Source organism: Podarcis vaucheri, assembly GCF_965113315.1.
Source record: "Podarcis vaucheri genome assembly, chromosome: 4".
NCBI classification, from domain to species: domain Eukaryota; kingdom Metazoa; phylum Chordata; class Lepidosauria; order Squamata; family Lacertidae; genus Podarcis; species Podarcis vaucheri.
Genome location: NC_138762.1, coordinates 103,802,276 through 103,816,364, shown reverse-complemented (window position 1 = coordinate 103,816,364; position 14,089 = coordinate 103,802,276). Strand labels below are relative to the sequence as shown.

At 42.3% G+C, this 14,089-nt stretch overlaps 1 protein-coding gene across 3 annotated transcripts in view; it reads right to left on the bottom strand.

Annotated features, from left to right (window-relative positions):
- The window catches only part of KLF12 (KLF transcription factor 12), a 243,577-nt gene that overhangs the window by 58,037 nt on the left and 171,451 nt on the right, over positions 1 to 14,089 (bottom strand). For all 3 annotated transcript variants that reach the window (XM_082221431.1, XM_082221433.1, XM_082221432.1), the window contains exon 4: positions 11,591 to 11,726. In XM_082221431.1, the coding sequence (XP_082077557.1) occupies positions 11,591 to 11,726 (136 nt within the window). The remainder of the gene's footprint in view (positions 1 to 11,590; positions 11,727 to 14,089) is intronic.

Sequence of the window (14,089 nt, the reverse complement as noted above, 5' to 3'; positions counted from 1 at the left end):
ATGGAAAAGGCAGAAATAATGAAGCATCATGACAGGCACTTTATGAATAATAATAAAATGATATCGGCACTGAAGTGAAATACCGGACCACGTTTGCTTTTTGACACACCGATGAAAATGTAAAGCATTTTAGTTGAGAATTTAAACGTAGCGATTTCGCAGAAAACAGTAGTCTAAGGCGTACAAGTTTCAACAATAAGTATTTCAGAACCAGACTCCTGCATTAACTAAGTAATCTTCTTCCGTCTGAATTTGCAATGTATGAAACGTCCCTTCCAATTCTATGATTCTAAGGTATCTATGATTCTGAAAGAATTCTGATCATCTGCACTATTGGCAAGGAAATGGGATTCATTCAATGGCAAAAACAAACAGTTATGCCATTTAAAACAGTAGCAGCAGCAGCAACAACAACTTGCAACTGGTCCGCAAAACCTCATGCCTATCTGCTTGGAATATTCCATGATATTTTTCTGAAGGAGGCATGCATTAAGCCACTGGAAACTACATGGGAGATATGGAAGATATTATAGGGTAGCATGGTTTTTGGATGTAAAAATTGCTTCAGGGAAAACCCGAATATATGGCAATGCGATGAAAAAAAGCAGCGGAAACAGCGGAATTTTACATTTTGAAATATGGCAACCCTACATGGAGGCTATTACGCTGCATGAATTCTAATGTACTGAACAATGAAAAACACAAAAGGTGCTATGGATTAAGAACTGCAACCTGATGAAAATTTGCTTGGGAGTATGTCCCAAGTATGGGCGATATACTTCTAAACTAGTGCTTTCCAAATTTCTGAGAGCTTAGGTGCACACATTTTTATCTAAAATTGGAGACATCCGCATATATCTCCCCCCAAGTTTAGTTTTAGAAGGTAAAAGAGTAAGTAGGCGCACCTTCTGATTTGAAGATGGGAAGCTCACATTAGAGGCCTGGTTTGGACAGATGTCTAAACTTGTACAGTGATGCTTGGGTTGCGAATGTGATCCATGCAGGAATCACATTCGCAACCCACAGCGTGTGTCTGTGCACACGCAGGTTGTGAGTTGGTGCGTCTGCGCATGCGCAAAGCGCGATTTAGAGCTTCTGTGCATGTGCAAGTGCCAAAACCTGGAAGTAACCCATTCCGGTATTTCCAGGTTTGGCGCGGTGCGCAACCTGAAATCACACAACCCGAAGCATCTGTAACCCGAAGTATGACTGTACACTCCCTGCACCACCCAAAATCCTCTCCAACAGCCATTACAAACTGGAAGCTTTCACTATCTCCTCTGAAATAACTACAGTTTTGTGTGACTGCTGAACACAAAACTGTGGTAATTCTAAACGGCAGTAGGTGAAAACAGAAGTGAACATTTCTGATTTCATCCTCACGGCTGTTCTGAAGGAAGGGAGGCTGGAGCAACAGTAAATTGTGGAATAGCATAATGTCCAAATGCAACCACTCATAAAAACAAGCAACAGGCTTCTCTGATAGCGGGTGATATGTGGCTGCATGAGGGCACAATCCACTCATATCTAATGCACCAATGCTCCAGAATTCACTAAGCCCAAAGGAAGCTGGCAGGAAGGTGGGACACCCAGAGGTATGAATCATATACAGTTGTAACTGGTAGTTTTACCATGAAGACTGGTGTTCTGGACAAAGAAGACCTTCTATTATTTAATGCTTTTCTTGTGGTAAACACTTTCGGTATTATTACATGGCTATGGTCTAGCTAATGTGAGATATATACAGAATGTGGGATGCAAAATAACTTCCACCATTATTTTCACGGGACAGGAGCAATGACTAGGGATGGGCATTCATTCAAAACAAATGAAAAATCAAACTCAACGGGAAGCCTTCACTTCAAATGTCATTTGTTACAGAATGAACGCAATCACTTACTAACGGGATACAAATGGGATTTGTTTTCATTGCACTATTAAACACAATTGAATACCCAGGCACAATATAACGGGGGAAATAAAATGGCAGGAGGAGGAGGAGGCCACTGAAATCAGCTCTGTCACCACAAATGGCAATGGCAGCAGCAAAAGTAAAGAATGCCTTGCCCGTAAAAGCAAGGGGGAAAGAGTCACGTCATTAATGTAAGCAACAGAAATGGGAAAGAACCATTCAATTTGATGTGATTAAGATCACCCCACCTTCCATCTAAGGTGCTCAAGGGGCCCATGTCAGACACAGTCATTATTATTTTTTTAATCCTTACAAGATAGTAGTAGTAGTAGTAATAATAATGATAATAATAATAATAATAATAATAATAATAATAATAATAATAATTTATACCCTGCCGTCCCTGGCCAGAGCCGGGCTCAGGGTGGCTAACACCAGTAAAATCACGATAAAAACATAATAGGAAAAAAAACCCCAATTTAAAATACAGGTTAAAATACAATTTAAAATGCAGCCTCATCTTAAAAATAGTCCATAGAGCAAAACAATAAGGGGAGCGAAATATAAGGGTCAGACTGAGTCCAAACCAAAGGCCAGGCGGAACAGCTCTGTCTTGCAGGCCCTGCAGAAAGATGTCAAGTCCCGCAGGGCCCTAGTCTCTTGTGACAGAGAGTTCCACCAAGTCGGGGCCAGTACTGAAAAGGCCCTGGCCTTAGTTGAGACCAATCTAACCTCCTTGAGGCTTGGGACCTCCAAAGTGTTATCATTTGTGGAGCTTAAGGTCCTCCGTGGGGCATACACGGAGAGGTGGTCCCGTAGGTTTGTGGCTCCTAGGCCTCATAGAGCTTTAAAGGTCAAAACCAGCACCTTAAACCTGACCCTGTACTCTACCCTGTACTCACATAGGTTAGGCTGAGAAGCAGTGACTGGCCCAAGGTCACCCAAGTGACCAACATGGCTGACTGGAGATTTGAACCCAGTCTCCAATGGTCCCAGTCTAATGCTCTAACCACTACAACACCCTGGCTCTAAGATTTAAACAAACATAACTTATATAAAGTTATTTATAGGCCAGCCTTTGGGCACAGCCCACCCAAGACAGCTTACATCCCATATAAACCACATTAACATTCAAAAAATAACATTTCAAAAGCAGCATTACAAGCAAGTATTTAAAAACATGGGCTGGTGAAAATAAATAAAGGAGCAAAACAGAAATTTGATCCAGTCAATAATAGGATATTAAAGTAACAGCTTTCAAACAATTGGGCTTTCAAATCCTTCTTACAATCTGGAGAGTTCATAATCTGGTGGGAAACATAGAAAGGACCCTGTCTCTTGTGCCTGTCAACTGAACTGACCTTACTGGCAAGCTTATAAGCAGTTCCTCTGCGGCAGATTTTAAGGCCTGGGCAGGTTCATATGGGTACAGACGGTTCTTCAAATAACTCTATCCCAAATAAATAAGAGCTTTAAAGATCGAAACCAGCACTCTTAACTGAGCCCAGAAACACGACTGAGCCCAGTACACAATTGCTCAGTTGAATGATTGATTATTGCTCAATCTTAGTGGTTGTTGGGTGATGAATAGCTCTCTTCTCTTTTTTAAACTGTCATTGCTGAAATCCAAAAGGGGATTTTTGTTTTTAAGTGTCCTGTAGGAAACTCAGAGGATGCAGGTCTGATCCTGAACTACAACTCCCATCACTCCCTAGCTAGCAAGACCAGAGCTCAGGGATGATGGGAGTTGTAGTCCAACAACATCTGGGGACCCACAGGTTGAGAACCGCTGGTAAGCTTTCCTGAACTCTGCTCTGAACTGTTTGGAAGAAAAGTGAGGTATAGATATTTTAAAAAATCAAAGGGCACAGATAAATAAAGCCAAAGTAAGCAAACTACACATGATTTCAAACAACTGCAAGCACATTTCAGTCCTACTGATTTCAACAAGAGAGTGAAGCATGTGCTTAATTCTCCCACTGAAATTAATACAACGCAAAAGTGGTTCAATTGTATCCATTTCTGTTTACTAAAAGACAAAAACAACTGTACAAGCTAATATATCTTATATATGGGAGGAAAAATGAAAAGACACAAAGTACCCAGATAACCAATAATCTAACACTTAAGAGCGCTGCAAACAAGCTCATAATAATCTAGGTAGCTGTGAAAAACTGTTCCAGAAATTGAGAAAAGGCTGCTATGTCACTTCAAAACTACTGGTGAAATGCTGCCATTTTGTGTCTTTGTTAGATTTGTTAATTTAACCTAGTGTTTTAATTACTGGGGATGGGGAGCCCTTGATTTGCCCCTCCTGGCCTCCCCCCATCCAAAGGAAAGCTTTCTAAAAACACTAGCTATTCTTCTAGCCCTATTGTAATTCAAGCACTGATTTTGCCTTCTCTGTTACATTCCATTTTCAGTCCCTTAAACACCCAACAAAAGAATCAGTTTTGTTAGAACAGTCCTACCAGTTTAATTCTTATCTCTTCCTTATCCCTTCAGCTCTCCTTAATAAGTTATAGATCTTTACTGTTGTCCCCTGAACCAACCAGTTTGGGACTCATACTGATACATACAAGTTTCCTTTTAAACCAGCAGGATTCTGTGGGGAGAAGATTTATTCTTTTTCCAGTGTGGGGATGGGGTGATCAGACTGATCTCTTAAGTCCATGGTCCAGGATTGAAAAATTGATTTTAAAAATGTGAACTGCTGCTCTTCCCACCTATATTTTACTGGAGTTTGGGGCAGCACATCATTCTCAGTTATTAATATTCTGGCTTCTTAGATATTCCCCATCATTGTTTGGGCTTCAGTCATTTCCCCCCCCCCCCTTAGCTAGCCTGGAAAATGTTTAGAATTTAGAATTAAATATATATTTCTAGGAAGGTTTGCTGCAAGACAGTGAATGGGATAGGGGAATTTTCAGGGAAGAAGTGGGAAGGATAAGAATCTGTACTTAGTTCATTCTGCCCTTGTCTCTCACACACAGAAACACACCAAAAATCCCACCCACAAATCTGGTTTTTGTTGGACCAAAAAAAAAAAAAGTTGGTATTTGAGGGGATTGACAAGCAGGTAGGAGAATTCCACCCACAATTCTCTCTTACAAATCTTTAACCCTGAGTGTTATGCAACATTGGATTAAGAACCCGGCATTCTAGGGCGTGTCATTTTAGAGGATTTTTTTTAAAAAAATTATTCAGCGAGGGGTCTTAAAAACATGTTTTTGTGTGTGAGGAATTCAATTCTGCTATTATTATTTTTGTGCTTGGACGACATTTATCTTGGTAAGAAGCACAGAAGCTGCCTTTAGAAAACCAAAGAATTTTAATTTCACCTTCTGAAAATGTCAGGTAATACTAAGTAATATTAATAATGGATAATAGAAACTATATAAATATACAACTGCAAGCACTTGGCAATCATTTAAAATGATTTCTATGCAATTTTACACACATTTTACGTACCAAGCAAAATCAAATTATGTCAATTTAACCAAAATATCTTTTGAATTCCCAAGTCACATTACAACCTTTTAGCACCCCTCATTTCTGGATTATGGAAGTTGAAAAATTCAGCTGGCTTTGATCTTTTACTATTTAGTTTTCCTGTAGGTATGTAAGTGTATTCAGGGTGGAGTGCTTATTGTTGCCACTCATATTGCTTACATATTTTGGAAGGAAACCAATTTTAAATAAATACATACATAAAGCAGGGCAGCTTCATAGGGATTTTCAGTTTCCTAAGAGATGTACTAGCAGACAAAGGCTAAAGGCCATTATGAGCAGATATGACTGCGTCATCATTTATTTGAAGAGACTACTACAGAATGGCCCTACACAGACACAGATTGAACTTGCGTGTTACCTATAGCCAAACCACAGCTTAGCATGAATGTGCTGGCTCCTGAATTGGAGACTGCAGTCACTTTGCTGCTGCCCAGGCTTTTTTGATCATCACCTGCCTGAAGTCATCGTGAAACCATCACTAAGCAAGTATCATATCTCGAATGGGAATGTTTTCAGTTCTAAGGTTCCTTTTCTAGCAAACAAGCATGCAGAGTAATAAAGCAAAACATCCCTCCATTCTTATCTGGAACTTTCACCTGGAAAGGGCGCTGAACACTGAAATGTGGGCAAGTTTAAGGGGAGCCTGTTTAATGTGGGAGAGGTCAATGCGGTGCAAACAGGAACCAAATGGCAAGAGTACGCAGTCTCTGGTGCACTGGGGATATTTAAATCATGTGATGCTGTAAACAAGACAAAGTTCTTCACCAACCTCAGATATTGTGAAAGAAAGCAACAAGTAACAAATATATGTAACATTCAACACAGTTAGCATTTCTGAAAGTCACAGTATCACTGCAGGAGCTGGAGGAAGGCCACCACAATCTACACAAGCTATATGTGGTGTGCGTTATAGCTGTCAAGTGTCCAAGTTACAAAAGCACAAATTACTGACGTCTCCTAGTTTTATTAAGCTGGTGTCTAACAACAGATCTGGTGGGAGTTTGAAATCTATAAATGGTGGCTGTCCTGGTTTTGACTCAAGAGGACAATCGCCCTCGACCAGGAATCCTCGGCATCTGAACCCTCTGGCAACTGCAGCTCCAAGATGGATTAATGCCCTAGTCCATCTTGTGTTGTTCTAAAAGGCTATCCTGAGTCCCAAGGAGATACTTCTGCCTCCAGATTCCAACGAACGTCTGACCCACAGATTCCTCAGGGGATCAAGGAAGTCCTGAGGTCTCCACACCTGAAAACCATTACCTCGAAAGACCCAACAGCTGTAAAAGAAGGCACCAGCCCTTTAACTGGCCAGGAGACAGCACTTAGGGCACAGGGCCTCTAACCTGCTATAAAATCCACTTCGTTGTTCCAGGACCTTGCTAGATAACTTGGATGTCCACAAACACCACCTATGGTCCTGAATTAACATTGTCAGCTCTCTCCAAGGTGCTGATTTTTATTTTGTCTTGCTCTGATTTTCACCCCTACTCACAGCAGAACCAGAAGCTACTGACCTCCCCTAGTCTGGGCCTCAAACAATCCCAGAAGAACATGTCCAGAACCACGTACCACCAGTTTCTGGGATGCATCTGACATGCACATGCAGACATTCAAAAAACATCTCCTGAATCCTATACCAGATCAGCCAGGCTCCCTGTCTAAAGGATAGCACCAAACAATCCCAGCTGACCCTCTTCCCACCTTTGCCACACTGGGTTGTGCAATGGGACACTTAAGTTACCCTGAGCAATATACATTCCTTTTCATGCCACGTAGGAGGCAATCTATTGGGGGGGGGGGAATCCTACGGTCTCCCGCTGCAATCTACTGGCCTATTTGCCACATGGTTAAAAAAACAAAACAAGAAAACCAAGAACAAAACACCAACAACCCACAGTTGCCATGGAAACAGAAGAAGAAGAAGAAGGTGGGAGCCAAACATGAGCCTGGATTGTTGGAGGAGGCATGTAACTTGCATATGTAAGTTCTCAAGGTTTGGAAAGACTTGTGGTTGAGATCTTGGAAAGCCAATTAAGAGTATACAATACTGAGTTAGATGGATTAATGGTGTAACTCAGCAGAAGACATATTCAATATGTTGCATGTCCGAGTTCTCTAGAGCAAGAAGCACTGTGCAACTTCAGCAGTCTCTTCAAAACAAAGGGCCTCAGGCATTCTATACAAACAGGGTTCACAGTCGAGTGCCCAGCTCAATGCAGACCACTGGGAGCTCAATAACCCCCTCACCTTTTGCTGCTCTCCTAGAACTGCAAAAAATAGGAGTGGGGGCCCCAATCCATGCTGGCAGACTGTGTTGGCTTGGTGGCATGGCCTGTATTAGACAGTGGATTTGGATTCCTCTGAGGAGGTAAAAACAAACCCCATCCTAACGATATTCTGCCTCCTCCTCCAGCAATCGCACTCCTGAATTAAAATGCAGAGGCCAAAGGCCTTCCAATAGACCTTGTGTTAAAAACAGCAGCATAAAGGCTGGTCTTGACCCTCATCTAATTCCAAATCATTATGAGACAAGAGGACCAATGGATACTAATGCCAAAGGAGTCCTTCACCTACCACCTTCAGTAAATCACATCAGAGCTGCTGTAGTGTATAACAATCTCTTACTTTCTCAGCCGCACTCTCTTTTGTGCTGAGAAAATCTGAATGAAGTAAGGAGCACTTTCTGCACCAACCTCTGAGCTAGGGAAGAAAGACTCGTTACAGAGATGGAGCCTCTTCTGCCAGAACGTGGAGGTATGAGTGTACTTCATCCGTAGTTGACTGTATGGCACACTTCTCTGTTGATTTACATGCATTTAAAGAGAATGTGAAAATAAAGGAGTGTTCCCCCCCCACTGTTTGTCTGCCAACACATTCGTGCTTGCATATACCATGTACCTTTTATGAAGGAAGTGATATTTTAGTAAGAGTATTCAGCTGAAAGCTCACACCATTTCCCAGGAAAATTGTCAACCAGATTGAAGAATGTTACCTACTTTGGACACTTTCCAGACCGTCTTGGGAAGATGTTAGCTACTTTATTTAGCTTGCCATCACCTGTTCTGAGTTGTGCATGTGCCCTTAAGAGACATGCACGCCACTAAAACTGGCTGCTTATGACTGTACATACTGACATCCAATAACATCATCACAGATACACTGCCCAAATGTCACCCTGCTTATTGCATCATCCCTGATTGGGTAAGATTACCCTTGTGATTAATTCAAGAAGAGGAAAAATTAGCACCCATGGTAAATCCATGCTACTAAAAAGGATTTTTTAAGGGATGTTTGTATATTTTCAAAGTGTATAGCCCAAATCCAGATAAAGTCCACCATGCTTAAGTCCCACTGAAATTAATAACAAGTTGGGGCTCATTTATGTCCCATCAATTTTAGTGGAACTTTAGGGTAACCTGGGATTGAGTGCCATTGAGCTTAAAGGGTCTCGTGTCTGAATGGACATGTTTAGAACTGCATTGGGAATTTTGTTGAATCTGAGCCTAAGTTTTTTTATTACTGCTTTTCCTTGAAATATCTACTGGCAAATATTCAGTGGAGCCCTATTTAGGTTACGTTTCAATCAAAGTACTGTAAATAAGAGCAAGGGTAGGAGCCTAACAGCAAGAAGACACAGCATTTTGAGTAAGGTAAAAGAAAAACCATTTCTTTCTTGAACCAAGATAATAATGCCAGTTTACTGGAGGACTGGACTGAAATAGGAGCAACTAGGAAGCAGGTGGTGCTGTGGGTCTAAACCACAGAGCCTTGGGCTTGCCGATCAGAAGGTCAGCGGTTCAAATCCCCGTGATGGGGTGAGCTCCTGTTGCTCTGTTCCAGCTCCTGCTAACCTAGCAGCTCAAAATCATGCCAAAAAATTCAAGTAGATAAATAGGTATCGCTCCGGTGGAAAGGTAAACAGCGTTTCCGTGCGCTGCTCTGGTTTTGCCAGAAATGGCTTAGTCATGCTGGCCACATGACTCAGAAAAACTGTCAGTGGACAAACGCCGGCTCTCTTGGCCATTAAAGCGAGATGAGCGCCGCAACCCCAGAGTCGTCTGCGACTGGACCTAACGGTCGGGGTCCCTTTACCTAGGAAGCCAACCAGTGTGGGACCCACAATGCTTCATGTGGCATATGATTGCTGGTTCTGACAAGAGTCGGATCCCTGAAAATTAATTCTAAAAGGCCCTCCCAGAATTCTCTGTGATGACCTGGGATTCTGCACCTGAGTGCTAGGAATCACACCTCATCGCTGACCTGCTTTAAAATGCAAGCTCATTAGAAGCCACTGGGATCTCCCTGCTTTTCTTGGATTGTGTGTGTGTGTGTGTGTGTGTGTGTGTGTGTGTCCAGCCTCCTAGCAGGTCACATAAAATGGCTTGCTCTGCCCCTGACCTTTTGTGAGTCTCTCCCTCCCCCTCCCTCTCTATCTCTCTGTCACTCCCTCTCTCCAACTTGTTTTCCTCTCGCTTTCCCTCACTGCCCCAAGACACCCATGTCTTGCCTTGTTCCCTAATCCACAGGCTCAGTTCTCATGGGGACAACCTTGCCTAAGGCAGGAAAAAGACTTTCTATTAGCCCTGGATTATTATGACTGCTTGTCAGTGGCATGCGCTCCCTTCTTTTGCTCACTGATGAATATTTGCTACAATCAGCATTTTTAATGCTTCTCATTGCTGCGCCGCATTAAGAGAAAAAGCAAAAAACTCAGCCAGAGAAGGTCAGCTATAGTTCATCAGCACCGCTTCAGAAACAAGAATATATTGCATTTGCATACTTATGCTAAAACTCTGTGCTAGATTTGCGTACTTGGAAAAGTTACTCAATAGATTGCAGTATTAAAAGTCTGGGGGAGATAAGGGGGAAAGCTGCGGTAGAATACTTTTAGCATCTCGGTTTCATTTTGCCTCTCACTTATTTTCTATGTTTCTCCTGAGGTGCTCCACTTTGTAAACACACATGTGGCCTTTTTAGGTGATTGACCTAGATTCTCTCCAAATCACACAGAGTTCAACACTTCTTTTTTAACCTGCTTTAGGCTCCGCCCACCCAAAATGGAGTTCACTTCACCCACTGAGGAGACTACAGTACAAAAACATTCCAAGATTAGTGTTTGAAAACTTGCTTTCTGTGAAGAAGAACCATATCATGGGGAGGGGGAGGGGAATGCGAATTATTGCACTGAAAATAATCTCACAACCTATTATAGTGCATTGGCATCACAAGGATGGCCAATGCCACTTAGTTTCTGTAAAATAATTACAAAATTGGGGAATCTTTTTATTCCCTCCCTTCACGTGTTAAGATTTTGCAGGTTGCATTAATCTAGTGTTTTAGTTTGACAGCGGAAACACATTGCCTCTTCTGCAGCATGAAGAATGTTTTTCTTTCCTTCTACACTCTCTGCACCTGTTCCAACGTTATCATTCTGTTATTCTGCAACCTATAGTCCAGTTTTCACTTTGCTTGGCCATTTCTCCCCTCCTTGTAGTGAAAAAGCTCAACCGTGCATCAAAGCTGACTGGTGATACAGTCCCCCCCCCCCCGCTCACCCCCAGGGCTGTATGCACAAAGTCCCGGTTTTTTATTTAATTTGTTATTTCCACATTAATATCACTTTTGACCATTTGATCTCAAAAGCAGCAACACAACGAAATGAAAAAGGTAAACTAAAATGTAAACACACATCTTTTTTAAGTAAAATAGAAAAGCATCTACAGTAAAAGATAGCATATCCGTATGAGCAAAAACTCTAGAGGCAGGGCAGAATATTGTAATTGCCCTTCTTAAAAGGGCCAGAACATAGGTGTGGTAGCTTTCTCCTTAAGGGGGAATTGCAGAAGCCACCACTGACAAGGCAGTGTTACTGGCAGATGACCATTTTGGCTCCTAAGCGGTGGTGGTAATACAGATCACTTTCATTTTATTTTATAAAAAGCTTTACAACTTAATGAGGAGAAAAGAACGAGAAACGGAAAATCAAATTCTAATTGAAAGTGGGCATGTCCACACATTCCCATACAGCAGAAAAGGGTAAACGCTAGTAGAACTGGCCCGGTACCTAGACTGATTCAAATGTAGGGTATCTAGAGAATGTCACATGACCGGTGTTTCCATTAGGAACATCCGCCTTGGCGTCCACCCTGAAAACTCAATACTTACTCTTGAACAGCTCTGGCTATAGAGAGAGCTGTGGATCCCGTTTCATTAACACTATCCAAGGTCACATTTGGCAGGTCGTCGTCATCACTGTCACTTTTAATTTGTCTGGGAGATAGGCCACGTGGGTCCATTTGTGCTGGGAAATAAAAGATACACAATGGATTAAAGTCAGCTTAGGGAACACCTTCAGCTAATTCTACTATATGCAATCATTGTACTCATTTCCCTTTACAGTGGTACCTTGGTTTAAGAACAGCTCAGTTAATGAACAACTTGGATGAAGAACGCTGCAAACCCAGAAGTAGGTGCTTTGGTTTATGAACTTTGCCTTGGAAGCAGAACATGTTGAGTGTGTTCCATTTGTAAATTGAGTTCCCCGCTGCTATGGGAAAGCATGCCTTGGTTTAAGAATGCTTTGGTTTAAGAACGGACTTCCAGAACGGATTAAGTTCATAAACCAAGGTTCATAAACCAAAGTACCACTGTACTTAAATATTCCTACCCCACCTTTTAGGCTTGTGGGGCTCCCAATCTGGCTCGCAGATATCTATAATGAATCAATTAAGCAAACAAAAAGCAACTAAACACTCTAACTTCCTGATGAGAACAAATGCAAAACATGTGGCGGGCATACAAAATAGTTAAAGAGTACTGGGAAATGATATATAATGAGATTAAAAAGAGTTTAAAAAACATTTTCCCCAAAACTAGAGGCATTCCTTCTGGGAATGGTACAGAGAGAAGTACCCAGGAGTCAGAATTCTTCTTTTTTTTAACGTATGCCACCACAGCAGCTCAGATCTTGCTAGCCCCCAAATGGCGGGTGAGTGAGGTCCCTGGCAAGGAGGATTGGCAATAAAAAAATGATAGAATATGCAGAGTTAGCAGGTCTAACAAGCAAAATAAGAGAGCAAGAAGATCAAGGAAGAATAAGGGGAGAAAGTGGACTTAAATGGATATATAAGAATATGCAGGAATTGTGGGAAAAATCAAAGGAACCAGGGAAGGGGAAGAAGGGAAGTTGTTGATTTTTTTATTATTATTATAAAGAAAGATATTAACGGTGGAAATTTATTATAAAGAAAGATGATATTAACGGTGGAAATTTGAATGCGAATGTGTTTTTGGAAATGGTAATAATGAAAATTAAAAATCAAAATTAAAAACAAAACAGAAATGCAAAACAATGTTGTGGCATCTCTGGCTAGCCTCTGAGCTCATTCTGCAATAGACACAAACTATCCTCGTGTTCCCATACGCTGATAGATGGAGACCAGCCCGTGTTGCATAGATAGCTGGAAATGTCACTCTACTGATCTAAGAACTAGGGTTAGGGGGTGGGGTTAAAAAAGTAGGCCTGCAGTTTGACCCCAAGGTATTTCCCCAGAATCGGGTCCCACTTTGTTCAATAAGCTGATTCCTATTAAGGCAAAAATGGACCCAGCAACCCCATGTCTCCTCTTGGCTCTTCCGAACACCCAGTAAACAAAGATCTAAGACGTGATGCCATCGCATTGCCATGTTCCACCTCCACACTTCATTGCCGCTGTGCGGGCAGAGGAACTGAAAGCACGATGACCTCATGCCAGGCCTTTTAATTTAGGAGGCATTAATGGGGGATAAAGCAGGGAGGTGAGCTGAGGCGGCTGCTTCTGGCAGCGGCCCCCACACTTTATGTATTCTTAGAACCGCAGACGGCAATTACATCTATAGCAATTATCTGTGCTGGTACTACAGAAAACAGCCACCCCTAGGTAACCTGGGCGGTAAGAGACGTGAGGCTCCTCACAATGGCAATCTCACGTGACAGGCAAAAGACAAAACACAGCGCAAATGTGCAGTACTAAAAACAACACCCCACCTTTTAGAAGCCACAAATCACACCTGGAAAGAATGCTACATTTTTGTGCACATAATTACTTTCAGATTTAGGTGGCTTGACAATAGAGATGATGAGAGCTTAACAAATGACGCAGCATTTAGCTCTGAAGTAATAAGGTTTAAAGGGACGCGGGTGGCACGGTGGGTTAAACCACAGAGCCTAGGACTTGCCGATCAGAAGGTTGCCGGTTCAAATCCCCACGGCGGGGTGAGCTCCCGTTGTTTGGTCCCTGCTCCTGCCCACCTAGCAGTTCGAAAGCACGTCAAAGTGCAAGTAGATCAATAGGTACCACTCTGGCGGCAAGGTAAACGGCGTTTCTGTGTGCTGCTCTGGTTCGCCAGAAGCGGCTTAGTCATGCTGGCCATATGACCCAGAAGCTGTACGCCGGCTCCCTCGGTCAATAAAGCGAGATGAGCGCCGCAACCCCAGAGTCGGCCATTACTGGCCCTAATGGTCAGGGGTCCCTTTACCTTTAATAAGGTTTAAGCAGGACTTAAATACAAGTCAGGTCAGAAAGAAATGTTAGCAAAGTGCAGAAAGCACAGGAATTCCACGGCAGGTGTGTGTGTGTGTGTGTGTGTGCACTGCCTTGTTCAGGATCTTATCAGCAGGAAGCC